The sequence below is a fragment of the Caenorhabditis briggsae genome (genome assembly GCF_000004555.2).
Source record: "Caenorhabditis briggsae complete genome, chrI, whole genome shotgun sequence".
NCBI lineage: Eukaryota > Metazoa > Nematoda > Chromadorea > Rhabditida > Rhabditidae > Caenorhabditis > Caenorhabditis briggsae.
This window is the reverse complement of record NC_013489.2, coordinates 3,990,838-4,011,906: the sequence shown is the minus strand read 5'-3', so window position 1 is coordinate 4,011,906 and position 21,069 is coordinate 3,990,838. Positions and strand designations below refer to the sequence as shown.

Here is a 21,069-nt window from a genome sequence, read left to right as displayed (position 1 = left end):
CTTCCCAGTTGGTGTGCTCTTCAATGGGCAAGATCCGAATTGGCAAAAACGGATATTTACCGTGTGCATTTTTTGCTGAAACATGAGTGGGGTTCTCTAGATCTCCATTTCGGTTCAAATAAACCCCGCCCATTTGCAGTATCCGTTCTTCCCGATTCGAAATACAGTCACTTTGGCTTTAATTATGTCTAAATATAATTGACACATTTAGGATTTAGTTTCTATATTTTTATTATTTTTCTTTTTCATAGAAAGAAGATGAGGCCGCGGGTGTGATACCCGTCCCGCAAGAGAAAATTGGAAAAAATTTTGGGAGGAGAACAAATAAATATGAAGAAATATACACAAATTTGTCTTCGTGAGAGGTTGGGAGAAACAAAAAGGCTTTAAATAAATAAAAGTTCTGATATGAAGTAACAACGGAATTCTATTCATCGACATTGATTACTCGGCTTTCTTGGCAGATTTGCGAGCCTTCGGTGATCCGGCGACTGGAGACTTCTTCTCCTTGTTTTTAACAGCGTCTCTTGGGATCCATTCGAAATCTACTTCGGAAGATGTTCCTTGCTCAACAACTCTACGCTTGGAGAGCCCAGATTTACGGGACAATTTCGACAGGAATTGGTTAGCGAGATAAAGTCCTCCAATTGAAAGTGCAACGAAGAAGATGAAAAGGAATCCGGTCTCTCCAGAGAAGCCAGAGTCGTCCTCCAGAATGTTGACAGTTTGATTGAAAACATTGTTGACGAAGACGTTGCCGTCAGCATCTTGGTAGTGAATATTGACAACAAGTCCAACTGGGCGTCCGGCGAAAGTTTCGTGAGCATAGAAACCATAATCAAGAGTGACTTCCTCCTTTGGAGAAACACGACGGTTGTACTCTCCTCTGGTGAACTGAAAAACGAAAAGTAACACTGCCTGCATATTTCGATGCCTGATCACTCACGTTTTGAAGGTGGTAGTTGTAGTCAGTTGGGAAACGGAAAGAGGTCTCGGAATACTTGACGACGAAGTCCTTTTCTCCCTTGTTTTGGAAACCAATTAGGAACTTGACGGGCTTTCCCGTATAGAATTCTGAACAAACAATACGATAATCAACTATTTGAGAGAAAAAAAAACAAACCGTGAAGAACGTTGGCATCTGCTGGTTGCACAAAGTGGAAAGCAAGTTCAGCATCTGGGGATGCTCCGATCGTGAGGTCATCCTCTTCCAGATTAGCTTTTGGGGCGTCATCAGTTACTTCTCCATCGACAACATCAGCAGCTGAAACAATATGATTAACAAAATCACCTTGAACATCGAAACTAACCATAGACTGCACAGAATCCAAGAACAGTGAGAAGGAGGATGGATGTCAGCTTCATTACTGAAACGATTTAAAACTAGTCTTACAAATATTAAAATATTATCAAAGGAGTTACAAAAAAGAAAAAAGTTAAGAAAAAATAACAAAGGCATCAATTTTATATAAGGTGCCCGAATAAGAGTGACAGGAAAGCGGCCGAAAAATGACAGAACGTCGCATTTCCTCCGCCGTCAACTACATGCCTGTGGATGACCGTATCTAGCAGACTGCAAACACTTTCGCTACGAGACCTGCTGGAGCGTCTAACGGTCTGCGTCTCTTACTTTCCACAATTTGAAAACTGAATTCAGTACAGAGGCCATATGCAAGAAAGTGGAAAACCGTTTTCCGGTGTTTGGAAAATGATGTTCTGAAAGTGACAAAAATTTTTACTGTAATTATATTCGTTTTTATTCATTTTTTAGCCCAAAATCCATTTTCAAATTGGGAAAAAAAAATTTTCAGACTTTCAGAACATCTTTTTCCAAACACCGGAAAACGGTTTTCCACTTTCTTGCATACGGCCTCAAATTTGCGTTAAAAAGTCGTCCGAAATGTGAAAGGCCTGATAAAATCTGGAAAAATTTTTCAATTGACTCAGAGAAAAAACTTTCAGACAAAATTTCCCCCATGAAATGAAAAAAAAACTCCATAAAACATTTGAAAAAAGTTAGATTTTGAACTAAAATTATGTAATATTTACGAAATTAAATTTAAAAAAAAACAATGTCAAAAGAAACATTAGAAAAAACATATGATTATAACCAACAAAAAACAATGAAACAACGAAATGAACAATTCTAAAACAAATCTGATTTAACAGTTTTCTTTTTTGTTCGAAGAGAACAAGCAATCCCGATAATGGCTAACTCCGGTCTTCCGAATTTCGCATTCTTCGTTGGCAATTGGTTCGCGCACCTTCCGATAGCTGAGAAGCCGACGACTTGTTTTGCGGGTTAATGGTTGCTCACAGTTTGACAACAACTCCATGGCCGGATGTGTCGGCAGATTTTCAGAGCAGTACCTGTAAAATTGATTGCTGTACTGTCAGGAAGAGCGATGAAATGTTACTTCTCAAGGATAACAGGGTACCAGAAGGAAACACGTCCGTTCATCACCAATGCCATTGCTGCCAAGTTGAGCAGATCACAAAACGCAGCTTCCAAATCGTAATCTTCTTTTTGTTGATATTGGATACTGTAAAATGGAATTATTTTTCTTCATGATGCTCTGGAAACATACTAGTCTTCATTTGCATCCGATTTCTTGTTTTTCACAGTCTTCCTAGCCTTTTCGCGAACTCCGTAGGGTGCTAAAACATGAATATTGTTTTTATTCGATAGATTTATTAAACTGACGATCTGCTACAATGACATCAAACTTTGCATTTGAACTCCAGATCGCATGCTTGCTCGAATCAGCAATCACAATAGATAATAACTTATCCTGTAAAACTAAATTTTGTTTCGACATGCATGGCCAGCATTGGTGTAATTTAGGCTTGCCGAGCAAGCTCCGAAAAAAAACTTTTTCTGTGTTCGTTTACTTGCTCGGCAAGCGATACCATTAGATTCCTCTCATGATTTTACGTATAATACACCTAGCTGCCGAGCTAGCTTTTCAAAATTGAGCCGTGTAAGAGCCTCCGAAAAATCTGCCGAGGTGCCTTCCACCACAAGACACCAAGTAACCCATATAAATATGTGTTTCGAACGTTCTGGAATCTTGCCTCAGTATAATACTGTTCAAAGTTAGCCCTAATGCTTTCTGACTCGTGTCGCTCTCCAACTCCTTGTCTAGAAGACCGTCCCTTGGCTCTCGCTGTCTGATAATTGATTTCAGTCCCCATCACATATCCTCCAAATTCGGCTGCTGGAAGGATTAGTCCACCGGTTCCTACAAAAGGATCGAAGACAAGATTTCCAGGTTGTACCATTGCTAAGTTAGCCTTAAGATGCTCGATTAGAGAACACAAATGCATTGGAAAACCAACTTGAATGAACGACAACTCTGGATCCATCGTTGTGTTACCAATATAGCATCTTTCTCGCAAGTTATACTTTGTTTTCAGCTCACTCCGACCTTCCCCCCACAACTTTCCGAAGAAGATTTTTCGAGGGTTTTCGTCTGTGGGATGATCATACTCCTCCACTAAATAGAACTCATTGACAGGCGATATAAGACAAATTGGAGCATGGTTGAACTGAACAGCTTCTAAAAACATCTGCAATAACTATGTAAGATCCATGACTTTGTTGCTAGGGAGAAACCTTGATCCGTTCGATACTATCTAATTTCTTCTTTCTACCAATCGCGAAGAATCTCAATGCGAAGCTCTCATCGGGGACGTCATAGTTTTCTATCACTTCTGGTTTATTCTTCAATTCGTGAAAAAGTTGTTCGTATGACTGTGCTTCTACAGATAACGAGATGGCGAACTTAATCAGAATAGAACGTGATAATAGCTTTGTCACATCCAGACGATTCTCGAAATGAAGAACAAACATGTGATTCTGAAAATGAAGACTTTGGGTTTTTATCTTTTCAATGAATACTAAACCTCTGTGTTTATTGAGTTCATGTTTTTCACTCTAATTGAGAGCATCGAACAGATCGCTTCAAACTCTGGTATTCTAAAATCAACATGACTTTGCGAGAAAACCACTAGAACAGGTACCATCGTATCTGAAAAATACACTTTTTGTCACTCCCCTGAAAATATCCGAGAAACTGGAGACAAATCAAAGGTAGATATAGCGACCAACAAAAAATTTTGCCTAAACGACACTCCGAGTTGCGGCTTTCACTTTCACCTAGATTCGAGTGCGTGACTTTTTTATATTTATGTCTGCAAACGCAGGCTTTTTCTACAGCGAAAAAATGCAAAATGTGTTTTCGCTTTGAGCCTTTAGGGGCTCGTTAGAACATACTACAAAATTTGGGTGATTCATGACATAAAAATGTTGCTTTGTTTTTAAAAACAAATCATGCATGTCGAAATTTCAAAATTCATGAAAAAAGCATAAATTATGTTCGTGTTGAGAAAATTCTTCATTTCTTTGAGGCATGACCCTTTGAAAAATTACTGTAAGTACGGTAGACATTTTGAAACGGTCTCGACACGACACAAACTTTCGAAACTGTTTTTATTTCTTTTTTTCTAATTTTTTTTTCATGAATTTTTTTTTAAACCCAAGAAATGTTTTCAAACACAAAAAATGGATTACTTTGCATGCAAGAAACGGTTCAAAAAACATTTTTATGTCATGAATTACTCCTTTACTATTTTCTTTTCCTCGAGTTCAGAAAAAAGTACTTTTCTGAGTATCTTCTTTAGTTTAGTCGAAACTGAAGTGCCTGACTGAGTTTTATAAGGGAAATCCGCCCCATGGACAATGGAATATAGCGCGTATTCAAAAAATAGCCCCCAACTGAGACGATGCTATCGATTTCACTCGTTTTTTTCTAGCGCCAGGCTCCTTCTAAAATGATGACTTGCTTTTTTCAGCTTTTTGATTTTTCGACCGCATTCACTGAACTCAGTTACTATAATTTTCGTAATTGCTATTGTGTTTAATAGCACTGTTCTTTTTTTCTGACATCATCCCCCTATTTCGCGATGAGCAATGGAAATACGACGTTGTGATGTCTTGCTTATTGTAATAGTGTGAGAGAAAAAGTCAATAAAATAACATGTTCTGAGCTCCAGCGTTCACTAAGCATCATGTTCATCTAATCGTTTTGATTGTAATACTTTTATGATTGTACACTTGAAAAGTAACATAATAATCATACTTTTTTTACAGTAATAAATCAATCATAGGAACCGAATGTTACACCCAAACACTCCACTTCCATATTCGGTGGAATACGCCAAATCTGCTCGGTCGACCTGCAAAAAATGCAAGAAGTATATCAACATAGTGAGTGTAACAATATTGTTATCCGAAATTAAAGTAAAAACTTTACAGGAACAGCTCCGAATGTCCCTCCATCAACCGTCTATATTTTTCGACGGGACCATGGATTCATGGTTTCATTTTGAATGTTTCTGGCAGAATCTGGCTCATGGCCGCCACGAAATTAACATAAGTTCCATCAAAGGAGTAGACTGGTTGCGTTGGGAAGATCAGGAGAGACTTCGTGATCGTGTTCAGAAGTTTAGAGACCCCCATTTTCCTCCAAAACTGTATTTCAATACTGTATCCTTATCAGCACTGAAAACAGATAAATCAGCAACGAATCGGGGGAAATGTGTCAAATGCGGCGTTAACTTTGAAAAGGACGAAATCAAGGTCATCCACAAAAGCAAGAACTTGCACTTCAAATGCCATCTGGAAGGATTCGAAAAAGTTGAGGGAACTCTGAATGATGTCCCTGGTTGGTCGGATTATGAAGATTGCTGGAAGAATCGTGTATCGGAGAGCTGTTTGGAAATAATGAAAGCCAAAGGACCAGCAGAGCCAAATCAGCCAAAGGTGGTGCTAGTCGTCGATGGAATTGAAGAAGGCAACTTAGAAACGACACCTGATTCCGCTTCCAAGGTGACTACTACTATTCAAGCTTCAACCACTGCTTCGTCTGTAGTTCTTGATGATGACAAGCTGCCGTTGCCAGATGTACCGTCAACTTCCATCGCTGGACAAAAACGACATGCCGAACCGGAGATCATCATCCAAGACGAAGAAGAAACGGATGCATCCAAGAAGAGAAGATTGGCAAGAGAGACCAAGAAAGCAGAGCTTCAGAAAGCAAGGATGAAGGTGCTGAATTTTTATTAATATCTTTCGAACCGTCAGTTTGCAGAAACAAGCAGATCAGTTGTGGGCGTGCCGTCAACTTTTCGAGAAGTTGAGTGGATCAGAGAGACTCGCAGTGCTGCAAATAAACGGTCAGGATATTCCGGAAGGACAAGATCCAACTGCACTGGTTTGTAGTTTTTTTTATTCAACGTTCAATCGCAATCTCAGGTGATCGATCGATTGGCTGATAACGCTACGTTCGGAGCTCCAATCGGCTGCCAAAAGTGTAAAAATGGAAAAGTGGTGTACAACTCGTCTCGTCGAACTTATACCTGCACGGGATATGCTACTGAGTACTCAAAGTGCACATTCGAAACGAAAAATCCTATCCGTACTCCATTTAAGACAACTCCTCGTTTACTCGAAAAGTGTCAAGGAAGCGTTTTGTTCAATGTGATGTGTGAGCGTCTATACATTGATGTTGAGGAAGCAGAGGAAGTAGTGAAAGTGGATAGGCGTAAATCAAAAGGCGGAGTCCGCGGGGAACAGTTCATTTATGCTGCTGAAGCATTTGACATGAACAATCATGTACCAATAAAAATCAATGATCTCACTTCGACTAACACTCACATCATCAAAAATGGAACAGTCGTCGATGCTAAGTTCCGATATGCTGATAGGTGCCACGTTTATAGAAGCGAAGTGGATGGTGCACTCTATCAAGCAACGCTCTCATTCACAGATCTCACACAAAACAAGAATTCGTTCTACAAAATTCAGCTACTCAAAGATGACACCAGAGAGTAAGTTGATAGCTAAACACAGAGACACTTTCGTTTTTTTTTCAGAATATATTACGTATTTCGATCATGGGGAAGAGTCGGTACTGAGGTTGGGGGCTTCATGGATGACTCTTTTGCAAAAGAAGCGGCTATCCAGAAATTCGAAGAAATTTTCCTCGAAAAAACCAAAAACGAATGGATGTTCCGCAAACATTTCCGTAAGATGCCTGGAGCTTTCAGCTTTGTTGAAACTGATTATTCGGAGTTTGTAAGTATTTACGGTAATTAGCGATTATCAAAAACTTCTTTTTTTACAGGATCAACTCAAGGAGCAGGATATTATTCCTGGTTCTCGAACACTTCTTCCGAGAGCTGTGAAAGAAATTGTTATGTCAATTTTTGATATTGAGAACATGAAATCAGCGTTGAAGTCATTTGAAATGGATGTGAATAAGATGCCACTCGGTCGTCTTTCCCATAAGCAAATCAATCAAGCTTTCGCTGTTCTCAATGATCTCAGTGACCTCCTCATTGATGTCCCCGTCGATGAAGACCGTATCCTTGATTGCACCAATAAGTTTTATACAATTATTCCTCACAACTTTGGAATGAAAGTTCCCGAGCCAATAGATAGTTTCCACAAAATTAAAGTGAGTTTCATATCGCGCGACGATTAGCTCAAACGAAGATTTTCAGGAAAAGAACAATATGTTGAATGCGTTACTCGAAATCAAGTTTGCATATGATCAAATTTGTGGTGGAGATAGTACACCAACGGTAACAATTGGCATCGATCCGGTCGATGTGAACTATCAGAAACTGAAATGTAAAATGAATGTAAGTTTGAATCAGCCCTTTGCATGGTATCGTTTTCAAATTTGTTTTCAGCCAATAGAAAAGGGATGCAATGAATGGAAAATGATTCAGGAGTATATCACCAATACAAAAGGGTCCACTCATAATATCAAAGTTGAACTGATGGATGTATGTACTATACTTGTCTAAACTATAATTTACGATTTTTAAAGATCCTGATGGTTGATCGAGAAAATGAGTCAAACAAGTTCAAACGACATATAGGCAACCGAAAGCTCCTCTGGCATGGTTCTGGAAAAATGAATTTTGCTGGTATCCTTGGTCAAGGCCTTCGTATCGCCCCACCAGAAGCCCCCGTGTCTGGCTACATGTTCGGAAAGGGCGTATATTTCGCGGATATGTTCAGCAAGAGCTTTTTCTATTGTCGAGTGGTTAGTCTTCCGCCCTTATGTAGTTGATTATAATTGTCTATTCAGAACGCTTCGAAAGACGAAGCATATCTTTTGCTGTGTGATGTGGCTCTTGGTAATATGGCGGAGAAAATGGATGCAGTATCGGTGACGAAGAATACGCTGCCCAAAGGAACATCATCTGTTAAAGGTAACTGTAATAATAATAATCGAAAACCTGCGAACTGATAGTGACAGCATTTTCCTATATCCTTTCTTTTCAGGAATAGGTCGTGAATGTCCCAATCCGATTGGAGATTACAATCATGCAGACGGCTATGTCGTTCCAAAAGGTCCAACGCATGTTCAACTTACTGGGAAGCATGGAACCGACTTCCGCCTGCTTTATAATGAGTATGTTCGAGAGAAATGCTTCTTGAATAGAAAGCACCTAACTATCAAACATTACAGATACATTGTGTACGATGTCGATCAAGTTCAACTGAAATACTTGGTCCGTGTCAAATGTCTCCAAGCATGTCATCATTATTAGGATTCTATTTCTCTGCATAAGTATATCAATTTAAATGCAATCCCTTTGTCTGATGTCTTCGCTTTTTTTTGTAGAAATAAGTATCTCTATTAAAATACGGTCTCCCTAGGATTTTTATCTTTTGTAAAGGCGTTTTATCCATTTTTCCTGATGAATGATATCCGAGAATACAGTGCATATGACAAATATAGAAATTCATTCAACAGAGAGACTTCAAATAGAAGACTCAAGAGTTGGGTAGAAAAGAAAGAGTAAAAAACGAAAGCAGGAGATATTTAGCGTTCAAGGTTACACATGAGGAATTTTGGAAGTCCCCCGTTATATGACAGGAAATTGAGATGATATGTAATGTTTCGTGAAACGAACATTGAGTAAAAAACCGGAAACTCGTTACCTGAGCTTCCAGATTTCTTTTTTCCAAATCTTCCTTATTACATTATTTATTTTTCACTTTTTAGCTCTTTTCCCAATTATTTCTATTGAAGATTCTCTGAAGTTTCAGCTCTTCAAATCCAAAGTCACCCATTTTCATGAAAAATTATATTCAAACTCCCCCGCTGGGTTACTGTAGGTAGGTCTCGCGACGACAATTGTCACGACAAGAAATAAACCACCGCGCCTTTCATCTTTGCCGTCCTAAAGTGGATCGTTATGAAAATGCGAAAAAATTCTGATTTTCACAAGATTTTTTGAAAATAGTTTAATTGTATATTTTAGGTAATAATATTGCTCGACAAATCGAGTCAATCATGGGTCGTAAGAACAAGACGAAGCTTCTAAAGGTGAGTATTATTGCAGTCAATGGCATTCTCAAGACTGCTTTCAATTCAGCACGGCAGTCAATCTCTGAATGCGTCAACGATCATAGAAAGTGACGGGCGATCATCATCGAACGACAGCCACCAAGTCGAATTCGAAGCATTGTCATCCCAGTTGCGAGAGTTTGTAACATCAGGCTCAAGTCCTCGTAAGATCTCATTTTTTATATGGAAAAAAAAATTAATTTATCACAGATACACACAAAGATGTGGCAAGGCTCTATTCCTCACTGGAAAAAAAAGACGCCGAACTGATCGTTGCTAAGCAGCTCATCAAGACATTAAAGGCAACCGCACCAGCTGATCACAATGGAGTAAGCTCATTTGATTTTTCACAAATTTAATTTTCTGTTTAGGATGGTGATTCGTTGTTCACAATTCGCGAAGATAATCTCTCCGAATCTGCGAATGGTCACAACTGCACCAATATCATTGAAGAGTTAGATCGAGTCACAAAACAAAACGACGATCTAGTAAAGGAACGTGAGAAGCTTGCAGACCAACTGAACGATACGGAAAACCGGGCCATTCAACTGGAAGGTAATCAAATGATATTCTGTAAGATATTTCACATGAGAATTTCAGTCGAAGTAAAATCACTTGAAGATAATCTTGATCAAACCAATAGAACTCTCGAAGAAGGACGTCAAACATCTGAAGCGGTTATCGGAGAGTTGAAGAAATCTTTGATGAGTGCCAGTCAAACTGTTGAAACACTTCAATCAGATATTGAAGCTCACAAGTCTTCCTATAGGACTGTTTGCTCCGATCTGGAAATTGTGAGAGAACGATCCGTGAGACTGGAAAAAGATATGCTTCAAAGCGTTCACTTGCAAAAGGAAACGTCTGATAAGCTCGAGCAAGCGCAGCAAGAGATATCGTCTTTGAAAGCAGCTATGGTGAAGCAAAATGTAGATTTCTCAAATTCCATGAATCAGCTGGTAGTCGATCGCGAGAAGTTGGAAACTCGCTATGACAGAATCAATAATGGAGTCCAACTTATCAAGAAAGACTTTGACGAAGTCAAGAAAAATCTAGTTGAATCAAACGGGAAAATCAAAGAGCTCCAACAACAACTGGCTTCTTCGAAGGCGGATGTTAAACACTATCGCGATAACGAGGAAGCTTGCCGAAAGTACATCAAAAAGCTTGAAGAAAATGATCACGCAGCAGATGCCCTTGCAAAAGAAACCATTCTTGAGCTTCAGGATAAGTACAAACTGCAAACGGAGAAGATGAAACTAGCTGAAGATCAGTTGTCGAAAAAAGAAGATTTAGAAGCTTCGTTGGTTAAGGATTTGCAAGAAGAATTTCAATTCAATGGTAGCATCGACTTGGTCAGCGCTGTAACACAACTTCGCGAAAATTTCAAAAAAGAACAACGGAAGCAAGTTTTCCAGTCGGCCGCTCTCGAAGGAAAGGATGTTGCCTACCAGAAGCTTCTCAAACAGAACAGTAGTCTCCTAGAAACTATTAGCAAACATGATGCCCAGAGAAGCGAAGTTATGGAAGAAGAGAGGGAAAAATTCCAGGAAGAGTTGAATGCTTTGAAGAAAGCCAACAGAAAGCTTAAGAAGGAGAAAGATCATTCATTGAAAAGATTGAAAAACCTTCTGACTAAAAATTCTGATCTTCTTGATCACAGCAAAGCTCTAGAAGAAAAACTGAACCATTCTGCTAGCAACGAAAGTATGTCCTCCGTCAATTCTGAAACACTCGATTCGCTCGAAGATTCTATCAAAATTTTGAAATGTACCCTGGAGAGCAATGAGAACAAACTTTCTGAAGTTTCGAAACAGCTCGTCCAGAAAGAAGAGGAAAACCTCGATCTCCATCGGACGGTTGTTGCCTACAAATCCAAAATCGCAGGTTGTGAACAGGAACACATCAAGTCCCAGAAACAGTAAGTCCTAGGTTAGGTGTTCTCAAATAATTAACTGAATTGCAGGGTTTCGACAATGGAGTGTAGATTGGCTGAGCTACAACGATCTTCGGATTTACAACTGAAACGGTATGAAGAGGATCTGTCAGCCGTCCGCGAGAAACTCGGTTCTTCCGACGCTGCTCTGGAAGTCCAGCAAGAGCTCAATTGCAAACTTAGCGCACATACTGAGGAACTTAAGCAGAAATATGATGACGAAAGTAATAGACTCGAAAAGGAAGTCTCCGAACTAATGGAGAAAATTGTTCTTCAAGAATCGCACAAGAAACAACAAGATGCTCTCATTTCTGATGCTGAAGTGAAGATCTGCGAGCTTTCGGATAAAATCAAGTCACTCGATGCTCAGTTGAAAACGATTCAGGAAAAGTTGGACGAACAACAGAAGTTTAGTCAGGAAATCGAAGAAGGCAAGATGAAAGTTGAAGGAGTACTCTCGAGTACCATGGAAGAGAAACAGAAGTTGCTGGAAGAAACAGAGCGTCTAACGAAAAAACTAGAAGAGTTCGAGGAATCGAGAAAAGAAACAGAATCAGGTCTGGCGGAAATAAACCATCAACTTGCGAATGAAGCCGAAGCTCTTCGAACTCAAATTATGGCACAGGATCTTAAGATTGAAAAGCTATCATCTTCAAGAGATAAAGTTGTAGAAGATCTGTTCAGACAATTCGACCAAAAAGAGAAGGAGTACGAAAAATTGTTGCAGTCGGAGAAAGCTAAGTTCGAAATCCTCGGGAAGAGGTTGGAAGAAAAAACTGAAGAGTCGTCTGAAAAAGTGCGGCGCTTGAAGGAGAAAGAGATCACGATAGAGGAGTTGAAGGTGGAAAAAGAGAAGACCTTATTGGAAACACAAGAAAAGGTCCAACAGAAGGAGAACGACCTTATGAAAATGGTTGCCGAGAAAGCATCACTGGAATCTCAGATTGAAAGTTTCAAACTTTTGGCTGAAGACAGGCAGACAGAGATCGAAAATCTAATTAAAGAAAAACATGAATTGGCCCTGAAGCAACAAAATTCGGAGACTGAGATGGCAAAAATCCACAAAAAACTCCAAGACGCTTTGTCTCCAAAGAAGGACAAGTTAGTTACTTTTTTTTTAATGTTCCAGATTCGATGATTTTCTTTCAGAGTTCTGCAACTAGAAAACCGCTTGGAAGTCATCCAAACTGCCGCAAAGGCCCAAAACAAGCGTTTGGAGGATGAACTTTCTTCGACGATGGCATTGCTTCAACTCAGCACTGAAAAAACTGATTGTCTTGAAAAAAAGTAAGATGAAGCAGCTATCATCAGTAAACAATAAGTTTCCAGAATTGTTGAGCTCCAACAGCAGACAGATGAGCTACAGCAGAAAAATATCGAGCTGGACGCGGAACTGGCAAAATCAACTCGGTTGAAGGAAGTGTAAGTTGACTACCTCCAGACGGCTGGTAAATTTGATTTCAGAGTTGCCGATTTGGAAAAAATCAACAAGGACATCCAAGTTGAAAATGCTGAGGAACGGACTGGCCTTGTTAACGAACTCATTGATGCTAAACAGAAACTAGCAGAATGTGAGACACAGATTAGTGATCTTCAAAGTCACAGCATGGTCCGTTCGGATCAAACTGAAGTTAATCAATTCAAGCAGACCAGGCTCTCGGAAATGCACACCGTATTGTAAGGTGTCTTAAAGAATACATAACCCACTGAATATATTTTAGGATACACTGTTTCCTTCAATGGACCCAGCTGTTCGTCAACTTGTGATTCTTCTTTCTCGGAATCGAAACTACTCCTATGGGGTTCTTGGTCTTGTCATCTACGGCTTCCTCGTCCATCTCTACATTCTTTGTAAATAATTGACAACGATACATTTTTGTTATTTCTAGTCGAAGGACTGAATAACAGCATCTAGGCACTAAGATTTGTTTTCTAACAGAAATATGTTCTGCTTTATTTAAATCTAACGCACCCTTGTTATTTCACCATAACCTTTATGAGGTTATTCATGATATTAAAAGTGTTTTTAAACCGATTCATGCATACAAAGATTTAAAAACACACAATGTCATGAATATCCTCATTAGATCTGATTCATTTTCATGTCAACCTGACAACGTGTCCTTCGTGTTATATGTTCCAACAAAAACATAAATTTTCATGTCTACCGATTCATTGGGCAAAATAAATACGGTGTATCACAAAAACCGCAATCCAGTTCTTTTCAAATGCACTATCTTTTTCCTCATGTGTCTACCCCTTCCTCGGAATCGGTGGAGTCACGAAAATATGACACTCCACCGATTCCGAGGAAGGGGTTGTGTCAGAGGAACCGATTCCGAGGAATTGGGGGAGTGTCGAAAATATTGCCAAGGGGCTGTGCAAACTGGCGTCAGGGTGTATGCACGATTTTTGTTAGATGCGCAGGTGTTCATCTTTTGCCAACGCTGCTTACACTTCGATGCGACTTAAACGTGGATTCCTTTGGATCTGCAATAGCTGATCTCCGGAAGCAGCGTGCTGAAGTCTTAGTTATCTCTGAACTTTAATGTGTCTTCATATTTTTTTCCCAGACGATCAATTCGTAGTTCCACTTGTCGGTGTCTCATAGACCTTTTTTCAGAATATCCTCTAAGGGTTATCTTCACTTGTACCGGAAGAAAACCAACGGAGGCCATGTCGCTCCTCATCAAATTTGAGTCAAAATCTGCGAGAGTGAAAGGTAAGATCTGAAAAAGGAGGTTTTTTTAAACTAAGGGAAAATTATTTTCTCAATGAGCCATAATGTACATATTTCAGGAATTTCCTTCCACCCAACTCGCCCATGGGTTTTGACTTCTCTTCACAGTGGAGTCATTCAACTCTGGGACTATCGCATGTGTGTTTTGCTCGACAAGTTCGACGAGCATGATGGACCTGTAAGAGGAATCTGCTTCCATCACGATCAGCCAATTTTCGTGTCCGGAGGTGATGACTACAAAATCAAAGTATGGAACTACAAACAGAAAAGATGTATCTTCACTCTTCTCGGTCATCTTGATTATATTCGAACCACATTCTTCCATAACAAATATCCATGGATTATTTCTGCATCCGACGATCAAACGGTTCGAATTTGGAATTGGCAGAGCCGAAACTCGATTGCCATTCTTACTGGACACAACCACTATGTCATGTGTGCTCAATTCCACCCAACAGAAGATCTTGTTGCTTCCGCATCTCTGGATCAAACTGTTCGCATCTGGGATATTTCGGGACTCCGAAAAAAACAAATGCCAGGAGGAGGAGCACCTCGTCAAACTGGAGCTCAACAGGCAGAGCTTTTTGGTCAACCAGACGCCGTTGTTAAACTTGTTCTAGAAGGTCATGATCGCGGAGTCAATTGGGTGGCTTTCCACCATGCTAATCCAATTTTAGTTTCCGGATCGGATGATCGTCAAGTTAAAATTTGGCGGTACAATGAAACCAAAGCCTGGGAATTAGACTCATGTCGAGGACACTACAACAACGTTTCTTCTGTTATTTTCCACCCAAATGCTGACTTGATTCTTTCCAATTCCGAGGACAAGTCTATTAGAGTCTGGGATATGCAAAAGCGGACCAGCCTTCATGTTTTCCGCCATGAAAACGAACGATTCTGGGTATTGGCTGCTCATCCAAGCCTCAACATGTTTGCTGCTGGTCATGACAATGGAATGGTCGTTTTCAAGATTCAGAGAGAACGTCCAGCTTATTGCGTTAATGACAATTTGGTGTTCTATGTGAAAGGCCAACAGATCAGAAAACTTGACCTGACAACCAAGTAAGTTAATAAAAATAGAACAAATATCTGAATTTGTTAAACTGTGAATATTTCAGCAAAGATGTAGCCCTATGCAAACTCCGTCACCCACAACCATTCATGCAGCCATACTACTCTCTGTCGTTTAATCCTGCGGAAGGGACATTCCTTCTAACCAGTCGCACTCACAACAAAGATCTCTGTGCTTTCGAACTCTACAAAGTCGCCAGCAATTCTGATGGAACTGTCGAAGCAGCATGCGTGAAGAGTACCGGAATCAACGCGCTATGGGTAGCCCGCAACCGGTTTGCTGTCCTTGACAAAGCTCAAAATGTATCACTCCGGGACTTGACCAACAAGGAACTCAGAAAACTTGAGAACATCAACACAGCTGTTGATGACATTTTCTATTCTGGAACGGGAATGCTTCTTTTGCGTAACGACGATGGGCTTCAGCTATTTGATGTGCAACAAAAAATTGTGACTGCCTCCGTGAAGGTTTCGAAAGTTCGCTATGTGATCTGGAACAAATCTATGGAATACGCTGCGCTTCTTTCGAAGCACACATTGACGTTGGTGAATCGCAAGCTGGAAATTTTGTGCACACAACAAGAGTCTACTAGAGTCAAGAGTGGAGCTTGGGATGACGATGCAGTGTTTTTGTATACTACCAGTAACCACATCAAATATGCTATCAGTTCTGGAGACTGTGGAATCGTTCGCACTCTTGATCTCCCTCTATACATTTTGGCTATCCGTGGAAACGTTCTCTACTGCTTGAACCGTGAAGCTACACCTGTAGAAGTTCCAATTGACAATTCGGACTTTAAATTCAAATTGGCATTGATCAATAAGCGGATTGATGAAGTTCTCAATATGGTTCGTTCTGCAAATTTGGTCGGACAATCGATCATTGGATATCTCGAGAAGAAAGGCTATCCAGAAATTGCTCTACATTTCGTGAAAGATGAAAAGACGCGTTTCGGCTTAGCTATCGAATGCGGGAACCTTCAAATTGCATTGGAGGCCGCTAAGAAGCTTGACGAGCCTGCTGTTTGGGAAGCTCTTGGAGAAACTGCTCTTCTACAAGGAAATCATCAGATTGTGGAGATGAGTTATCAGAGAACAAAGAATTTCGAGAAGCTGGCGTTCTTGTATTTTGTCACTGGAAACACCGATAAGCTTGTTAAGATGATGAAAATCGCTCAGGCTCGTAACGATGCTCACGGACAGTTCCAGACAGCTTTGTACGTTGGTGATGTTGAAGAGAGAATCAAAGGTAGGTATTTTTTGAACTAAGCTCCGGTTCCCTAATGAGCATGTGCCTTCTTAATTCCTTTTTTCTGTGTCCATTAGATTACATCTTCAATTTTCAGTTCTTCGCAGCTGTGGTCAAACCTCTCTTGCGTATCTCGCAGCTGCTACTCATGGATATTCGGCAGAAGCAGAGGAGTTGAAATCTGAACTTGAAAGTCGCCAGCAACCGATTCCACCAGTCGATTCAAATGCCCGCCTTCTTGTCCCACCTCCACCAGTTGCCCGCTTGGAGGAGAACTGGCCTCTGTTGGCTTCAGCACGGGAGCCTTTGATGCTCAATTAATCGGATTGGGAGGACAACTGGCACCCAACAGAGCTGCTGGTGTTAAAACAACAGTGCCAGCATTTGCTGCAATGGAAGATGATGTAAGTTCCCACCAAGTTAAACTAAGTTCCATGTTATTTTCCAGGATGCTGATGTTGGTAATGATGCGTGGGGCGATGATGAGTATCTGGTGGGAGATGATGGTGAACTTGAAGTGGACGAAGGTGAAGGCCCAATTGATGTTGATGAAGAAGGTGGATGGGACGTTGATGATGATTTGGCGTTGCCTGATATCCCTGATGATCAAGGAGGCGACGATAGTGAGGAAGTGGTTCCAAATCCAGCTCCAGCGGTCTCTTCCGAATGGCCGAATGTGTCCCGACTCCCTGTTGATCACGTTGCTGCCGGATCGTTTGAGACTGCTGTCAAAATTCTGCGAGACACTATTGGAGTTGTGGATCATAAACCATTCAAAGATGTTTTCATGAAGGCATATGCAGTTTCTCGTCTTTCGCACCGTGGTTGGGGTGGTTCGGAACCTGCTGGTCCAATATTCATTCACCCTCTCCGTAACTACCAAGAAGACAAAAATCATTTGCCGATCGCCGCATTCAAGCTTTCACAGCTTGAGAAGAAACTTCAAAAGGCGTACCAACTGACTACAAATGGAAAGTTCGGAGATGCTGTTGTGAAACTACGGGAAATTCTGCTCTCCATTCCACTATTGGTAGTCAGTTCCAAGAAAGAAGTCGCCGAAGCTGAGCAGCTGATTGCAATCACTCGTGAATATCTTGCCGCTCTACTACTGGAAACATATCGCAAAGACTTGCCAAAAACGAATATGGAAGATGCTAAGAGGAACGCCGAACTCGCTGCCTACTTCACTCATTTCGATTTACAACCTTTGCATCGCATTCTAACACTAAGATCTGCCGTGAACACTTTCTTCAAAATGAAGCAGATGAAAACATGCGCATCTCTTTGTAAGAGACTTTTGGAAGTTGGTATGTAGTTTTTGTTCTTTATTGTGAAGCTATTTACGGTTCCATTTTTCAGGCCCACGTCCAGAGATCGCGACTCAAATTCGGAAGGTTCTTGCTGCCGCCGAGAGAGACAACACTGATGCTCATCAACTGAGCTATGATGAACACAATCCATTTGTCGTGTGCTCTCGCCAATTTGTACCACTTTACCGTGGACGCCCAATGTGTAAATGCCCGTACTGTGGAGCATCATATTCCGAGGGTCTTGAAGGAGAAGTGTGCAATGTGTGTCAAGTTGCGGAGATCGGCAAAAATGTCGTTGGACTTCGAATTTCTACTCTTAAGAATTAATACTCCCTTGCTAGTCGGATGGTGATAAATATGTGTGATATTTGTAAATTATTTGCCTCGCTTTCCTAATTTCGATTCCCGACTGGGTGGTTCTGTCGTTTTTTATTTAAATTATTTATTTGTCTCCCCCTAATTGTAAACGTACTGGAAAACAGTATTTGCCCAAATATAATGAAATCCTTCCAATAAAAGGAATTCGTTCATGCTATTAGAGTTTTGTTTTATTATTTGAATAAATTATACAGTTATGAATTTTTCCGCTCTTTTCCAAGTTTTCGGTTTCAACTTTGCATTTTCCGACAACAAAATTTTTCTGACTACAGGGGAGTAATGATGATTGGCTTTCTTGATAAAGTTCAAATTCTGTTTGTTGTCAAGGGTTTCAGCCAAGTGCTGGAAATTGTTCCATCCAGATAAATCTATCTCTATCTCCATAGTCTTTTTTGTAGTCATGATATAAATGGTCCATTTTCGCAAAATGCTTTCCATGGCCGCGGACGCAGGGACTAGTTTTCTCCTCCAAACTGCAGCTGCAGCCGGATTAGAATTCTTTTGAACTCTCATTCATCCAATTTCGCCATTACGCCTCTCGTTTCGTTTTTGTAACATAAAATTCAAGCAATAATTCAATTCCCAAGAAGTTTCTCTTGTTTCCATCTTACCGATTTGTTACCTCTTAACCAAATCTTCTCTTTTCACTTTTCCTACTCATTTTCTGAGCAATTATGGTATTAAGTCCACCCAACTAAACAAGTCCTGAATAGCGAAAATCACTTTCTTTCTCAATATTTAGTGTTCTTTCTCTACTAGATGCAATGTATCGATTTTTAACTCTACGACGTGATGAGTCAGCGACCATAGACTCGCGTTGATTGTTTGACTAGTGATGAACAAACATGCGTATTTTCACTTCTCGTCTGATTCTCATAAGTGATTTCAGTATGAATATTGTATTTTTACAGAGGTAGTTAGGACAATGTCATCACACCAACTTCCGGCATGTGTGATAGATAACGGAACTGGATATACAAAACTCGGATATGCTGGAAACACGGAACCACAGTTCATCATTCCATCTGGTTAGTTCCGAAAATTCTTAAGCTATTTAAAAACACTATTTTTAGCTATTGCTGTGAAAGACAAGGTGGCTAGTTCAAATGCGCAAGCTCTCCGCTGGAATAATCGGGTCGGTGGTGCTGGAATAGATGACCTGGACTTCTTCATCGGCGATGAAGCCTTGTCACCAGCCGCTTCGAACTATACGGTCAAGGTTAGAAGAAGATTTCTCTCGGTATTATAATTTTTGAAGTTGTATAGTATCCAATTCGCCACGGTATCGTCGAAGACTGGGATTTGATGGAGCGGTATTGGGAGCAATGCATTTTCAAGTACCTTCGCGCAGAACCAGAAGATCATTTCTTCCTCCTGGTATGAACTTTTGTTCATAAATGACTTTTGTTCATAAATGTTTTGAATACGAAAAAAATTTGAAATTCTTCAGACTGAACCACCTCTCAACACACCAGAAAATCGGGAATATACTGCGGAAATTATGTTCGAGTCGTTCAACGTCCCGGGGCTCTATATAGCTGTTCAGGCCGTTCTTGCATTAACAGCCAGCTGGCAATCGAGAGAAGCTAGTGACAGAAGTTTGACTGGATTGGTAAGTTGGTTTTGAAATTGAAAATTTAGAAATTGGCGAATGATATCAGCTTTGAAAGTATTAGAATTTCGGAAGTTCCAAAGATATTTATTGAAGAATCATGTGCTTTAAAGCATATTTTCACTGATCTCGAAGATATTATATATTTATCAAGAACATAATACTTTCTCCTATCCAGGAAAGCCAAACCTAGGGAAAAATTGCATAAAAATTTATTTCAGCTTATCACAAACTATTTTATTACAGGTCATCGATTCAGGAGACGGTGTGACCCATTGTATTCCAGTTGCGGATGGATATGTCATTGGCTCCTGCATCAAACACATTCCAATCGCTGGTCGTGATATCACCTACTTCATTCAAAATCTGTTGAGAGAACGCGAGCACACTATTCCTGCGGAACAGAGCTATGAAGTTGCCAAAACTATCAAAGAAAAGTTCTGCTACGTGTGTCCGGATGTTATGAAGGAATTTGTGAAATACGATACAGATTCCTCGAAATGGCTTCGTACTTATGACGGTATCAACTCAATCACCAAAAGACCATTCAGCGTAGATGTCGGATACGAGCGTTTCCTAGGACCAGAAATTTTCTTCCATCCCGAGTTCTGCAATCCTGATTTCACTACTCCAATATCTGACACTATCGATACGCTGATTCAACAGTGTCCAATTGATGTTCGTCGTGGTCTTTATGAAAACATTGTACTTTCTGGAGGATCGACAATGTTTAAGGATTTCGCCAGGAAGTTGCAGCGTGATGTCAAAAGACTGAGCGATGCGAGACTTCAGATGAGCGAAACACTGAGCGGAGGCAGATTAAAGGTACTTTGAGTAACAGATTATCATTATGATAAAGTTTATTTCCAGCCTAAACCGATTGATGTGCAAGTTATTTCGCACAAAATGCAGAGGTACGCTGTTTGGTTTGGAGGATCTATGCTTGCTTCTACTGTGAGTTTTCGTGTTCATGACCGAATATTTCGTATATTTTTTTCAGTCTGAATTCTACCAAGTCTCACACAGCAAGGCTGAATACATGGAAAAAGGTCCATCGATTTGCCGTTACAATCCAGTCTTTGGTGCTCTTACTTAAGATGTTCTTCAATATGTTCTCCTCGAATCATTTCACTTTTATGGGCGATTTTCGTTTTCATCTATGTATTTATTTCCATTCTTTTCCCCGATATTCCCAAACTCTTGATTCCCGTCTTTATTATTCCAACATATTTCTAAGTTTTCTGTTGCATGACTTTTGCTTTAATTTATTCGCCCGATAATTTTCGGTAATTCTCGGATCCAAAATAAAGATTTCAAATTTCAATCGTTCTTTTTACTCTTATTC

The 21,069-nt window shown here is 40.2% G+C and overlaps 5 protein-coding genes across 5 annotated transcripts; 3 read left to right on the top strand and 2 right to left on the bottom strand.

Moving 5' to 3' along the window:
- Positions 1-444: 444 nt before the first annotated feature.
- Cbr-trap-1 lies at positions 445-1,365 on the bottom strand (the record flags this gene model as incomplete). Its single annotated transcript, XM_002639536.1, has 4 exons — positions 445-894; positions 947-1,074; positions 1,124-1,264; positions 1,311-1,365. The coding sequence occupies 4 exons, from the start codon at positions 1,363-1,365 to the stop codon at positions 445-447; spliced, it is 774 nt and encodes a 257-aa protein (XP_002639582.1).
- Positions 1,366-2,162: 797 nt separating this feature from the next.
- On the bottom strand, positions 2,163-4,026 carry CBG04220 (the record flags this gene model as incomplete). The annotated part of the gene is made up of 7 exons (XM_045243443.1): positions 2,163-2,370; positions 2,418-2,543; positions 2,589-2,658; positions 2,705-2,792; positions 3,061-3,570; positions 3,617-3,859; positions 3,907-4,026. 7 exons carry the CDS (start codon positions 4,024-4,026, stop codon positions 2,163-2,165), a joined length of 1,365 nt encoding a protein of 454 aa, XP_045092615.1.
- A 1,303-nt stretch (positions 4,027-5,329) lies between these two features.
- Positions 5,330-13,223, top strand: Cbr-pme-1 (the record flags this gene model as incomplete). Its single annotated transcript, XM_045243435.1, has 19 exons — positions 5,330-6,109; positions 6,153-6,275; positions 6,317-6,891; positions 6,937-7,138; positions 7,188-7,520; positions 7,567-7,707; positions 7,759-7,854; positions 7,899-8,117; positions 8,163-8,286; positions 8,360-8,614; positions 9,346-9,410; positions 9,460-9,595; positions 9,642-9,760; positions 9,803-11,349; positions 11,395-12,465; positions 12,514-12,651; positions 12,694-12,786; positions 12,829-13,036; positions 13,086-13,223. 19 exons carry the CDS (start codon positions 5,330-5,332, stop codon positions 13,221-13,223), a joined length of 6,363 nt encoding a protein of 2,120 aa, XP_045092616.1.
- Positions 13,224-14,040: 817 nt separating this feature from the next.
- CBG04223 lies at positions 14,041-18,061 on the top strand (the record flags this gene model as incomplete). Its single annotated transcript, XM_002639539.1, is given in 7 exon segments — positions 14,041-14,086; positions 14,164-15,166; positions 15,223-16,424; positions 16,522-16,721; positions 16,724-16,828; positions 16,873-17,731; positions 17,784-18,061. Coding segments are annotated over 7 exon segments (3,693 nt in total).
- Positions 18,062-19,037: 976 nt separating this feature from the next.
- Cbr-arx-1 lies at positions 19,038-20,820 on the top strand (the record flags this gene model as incomplete). Its single annotated transcript, XM_002639540.1, has 7 exons — positions 19,038-19,140; positions 19,186-19,331; positions 19,379-19,489; positions 19,563-19,724; positions 19,971-20,549; positions 20,595-20,678; positions 20,725-20,820. The coding sequence occupies 7 exons, from the start codon at positions 19,038-19,040 to the stop codon at positions 20,818-20,820; spliced, it is 1,281 nt and encodes a 426-aa protein (XP_002639586.1).
- Positions 20,821-21,069: the final 249 nt, after the last annotated feature.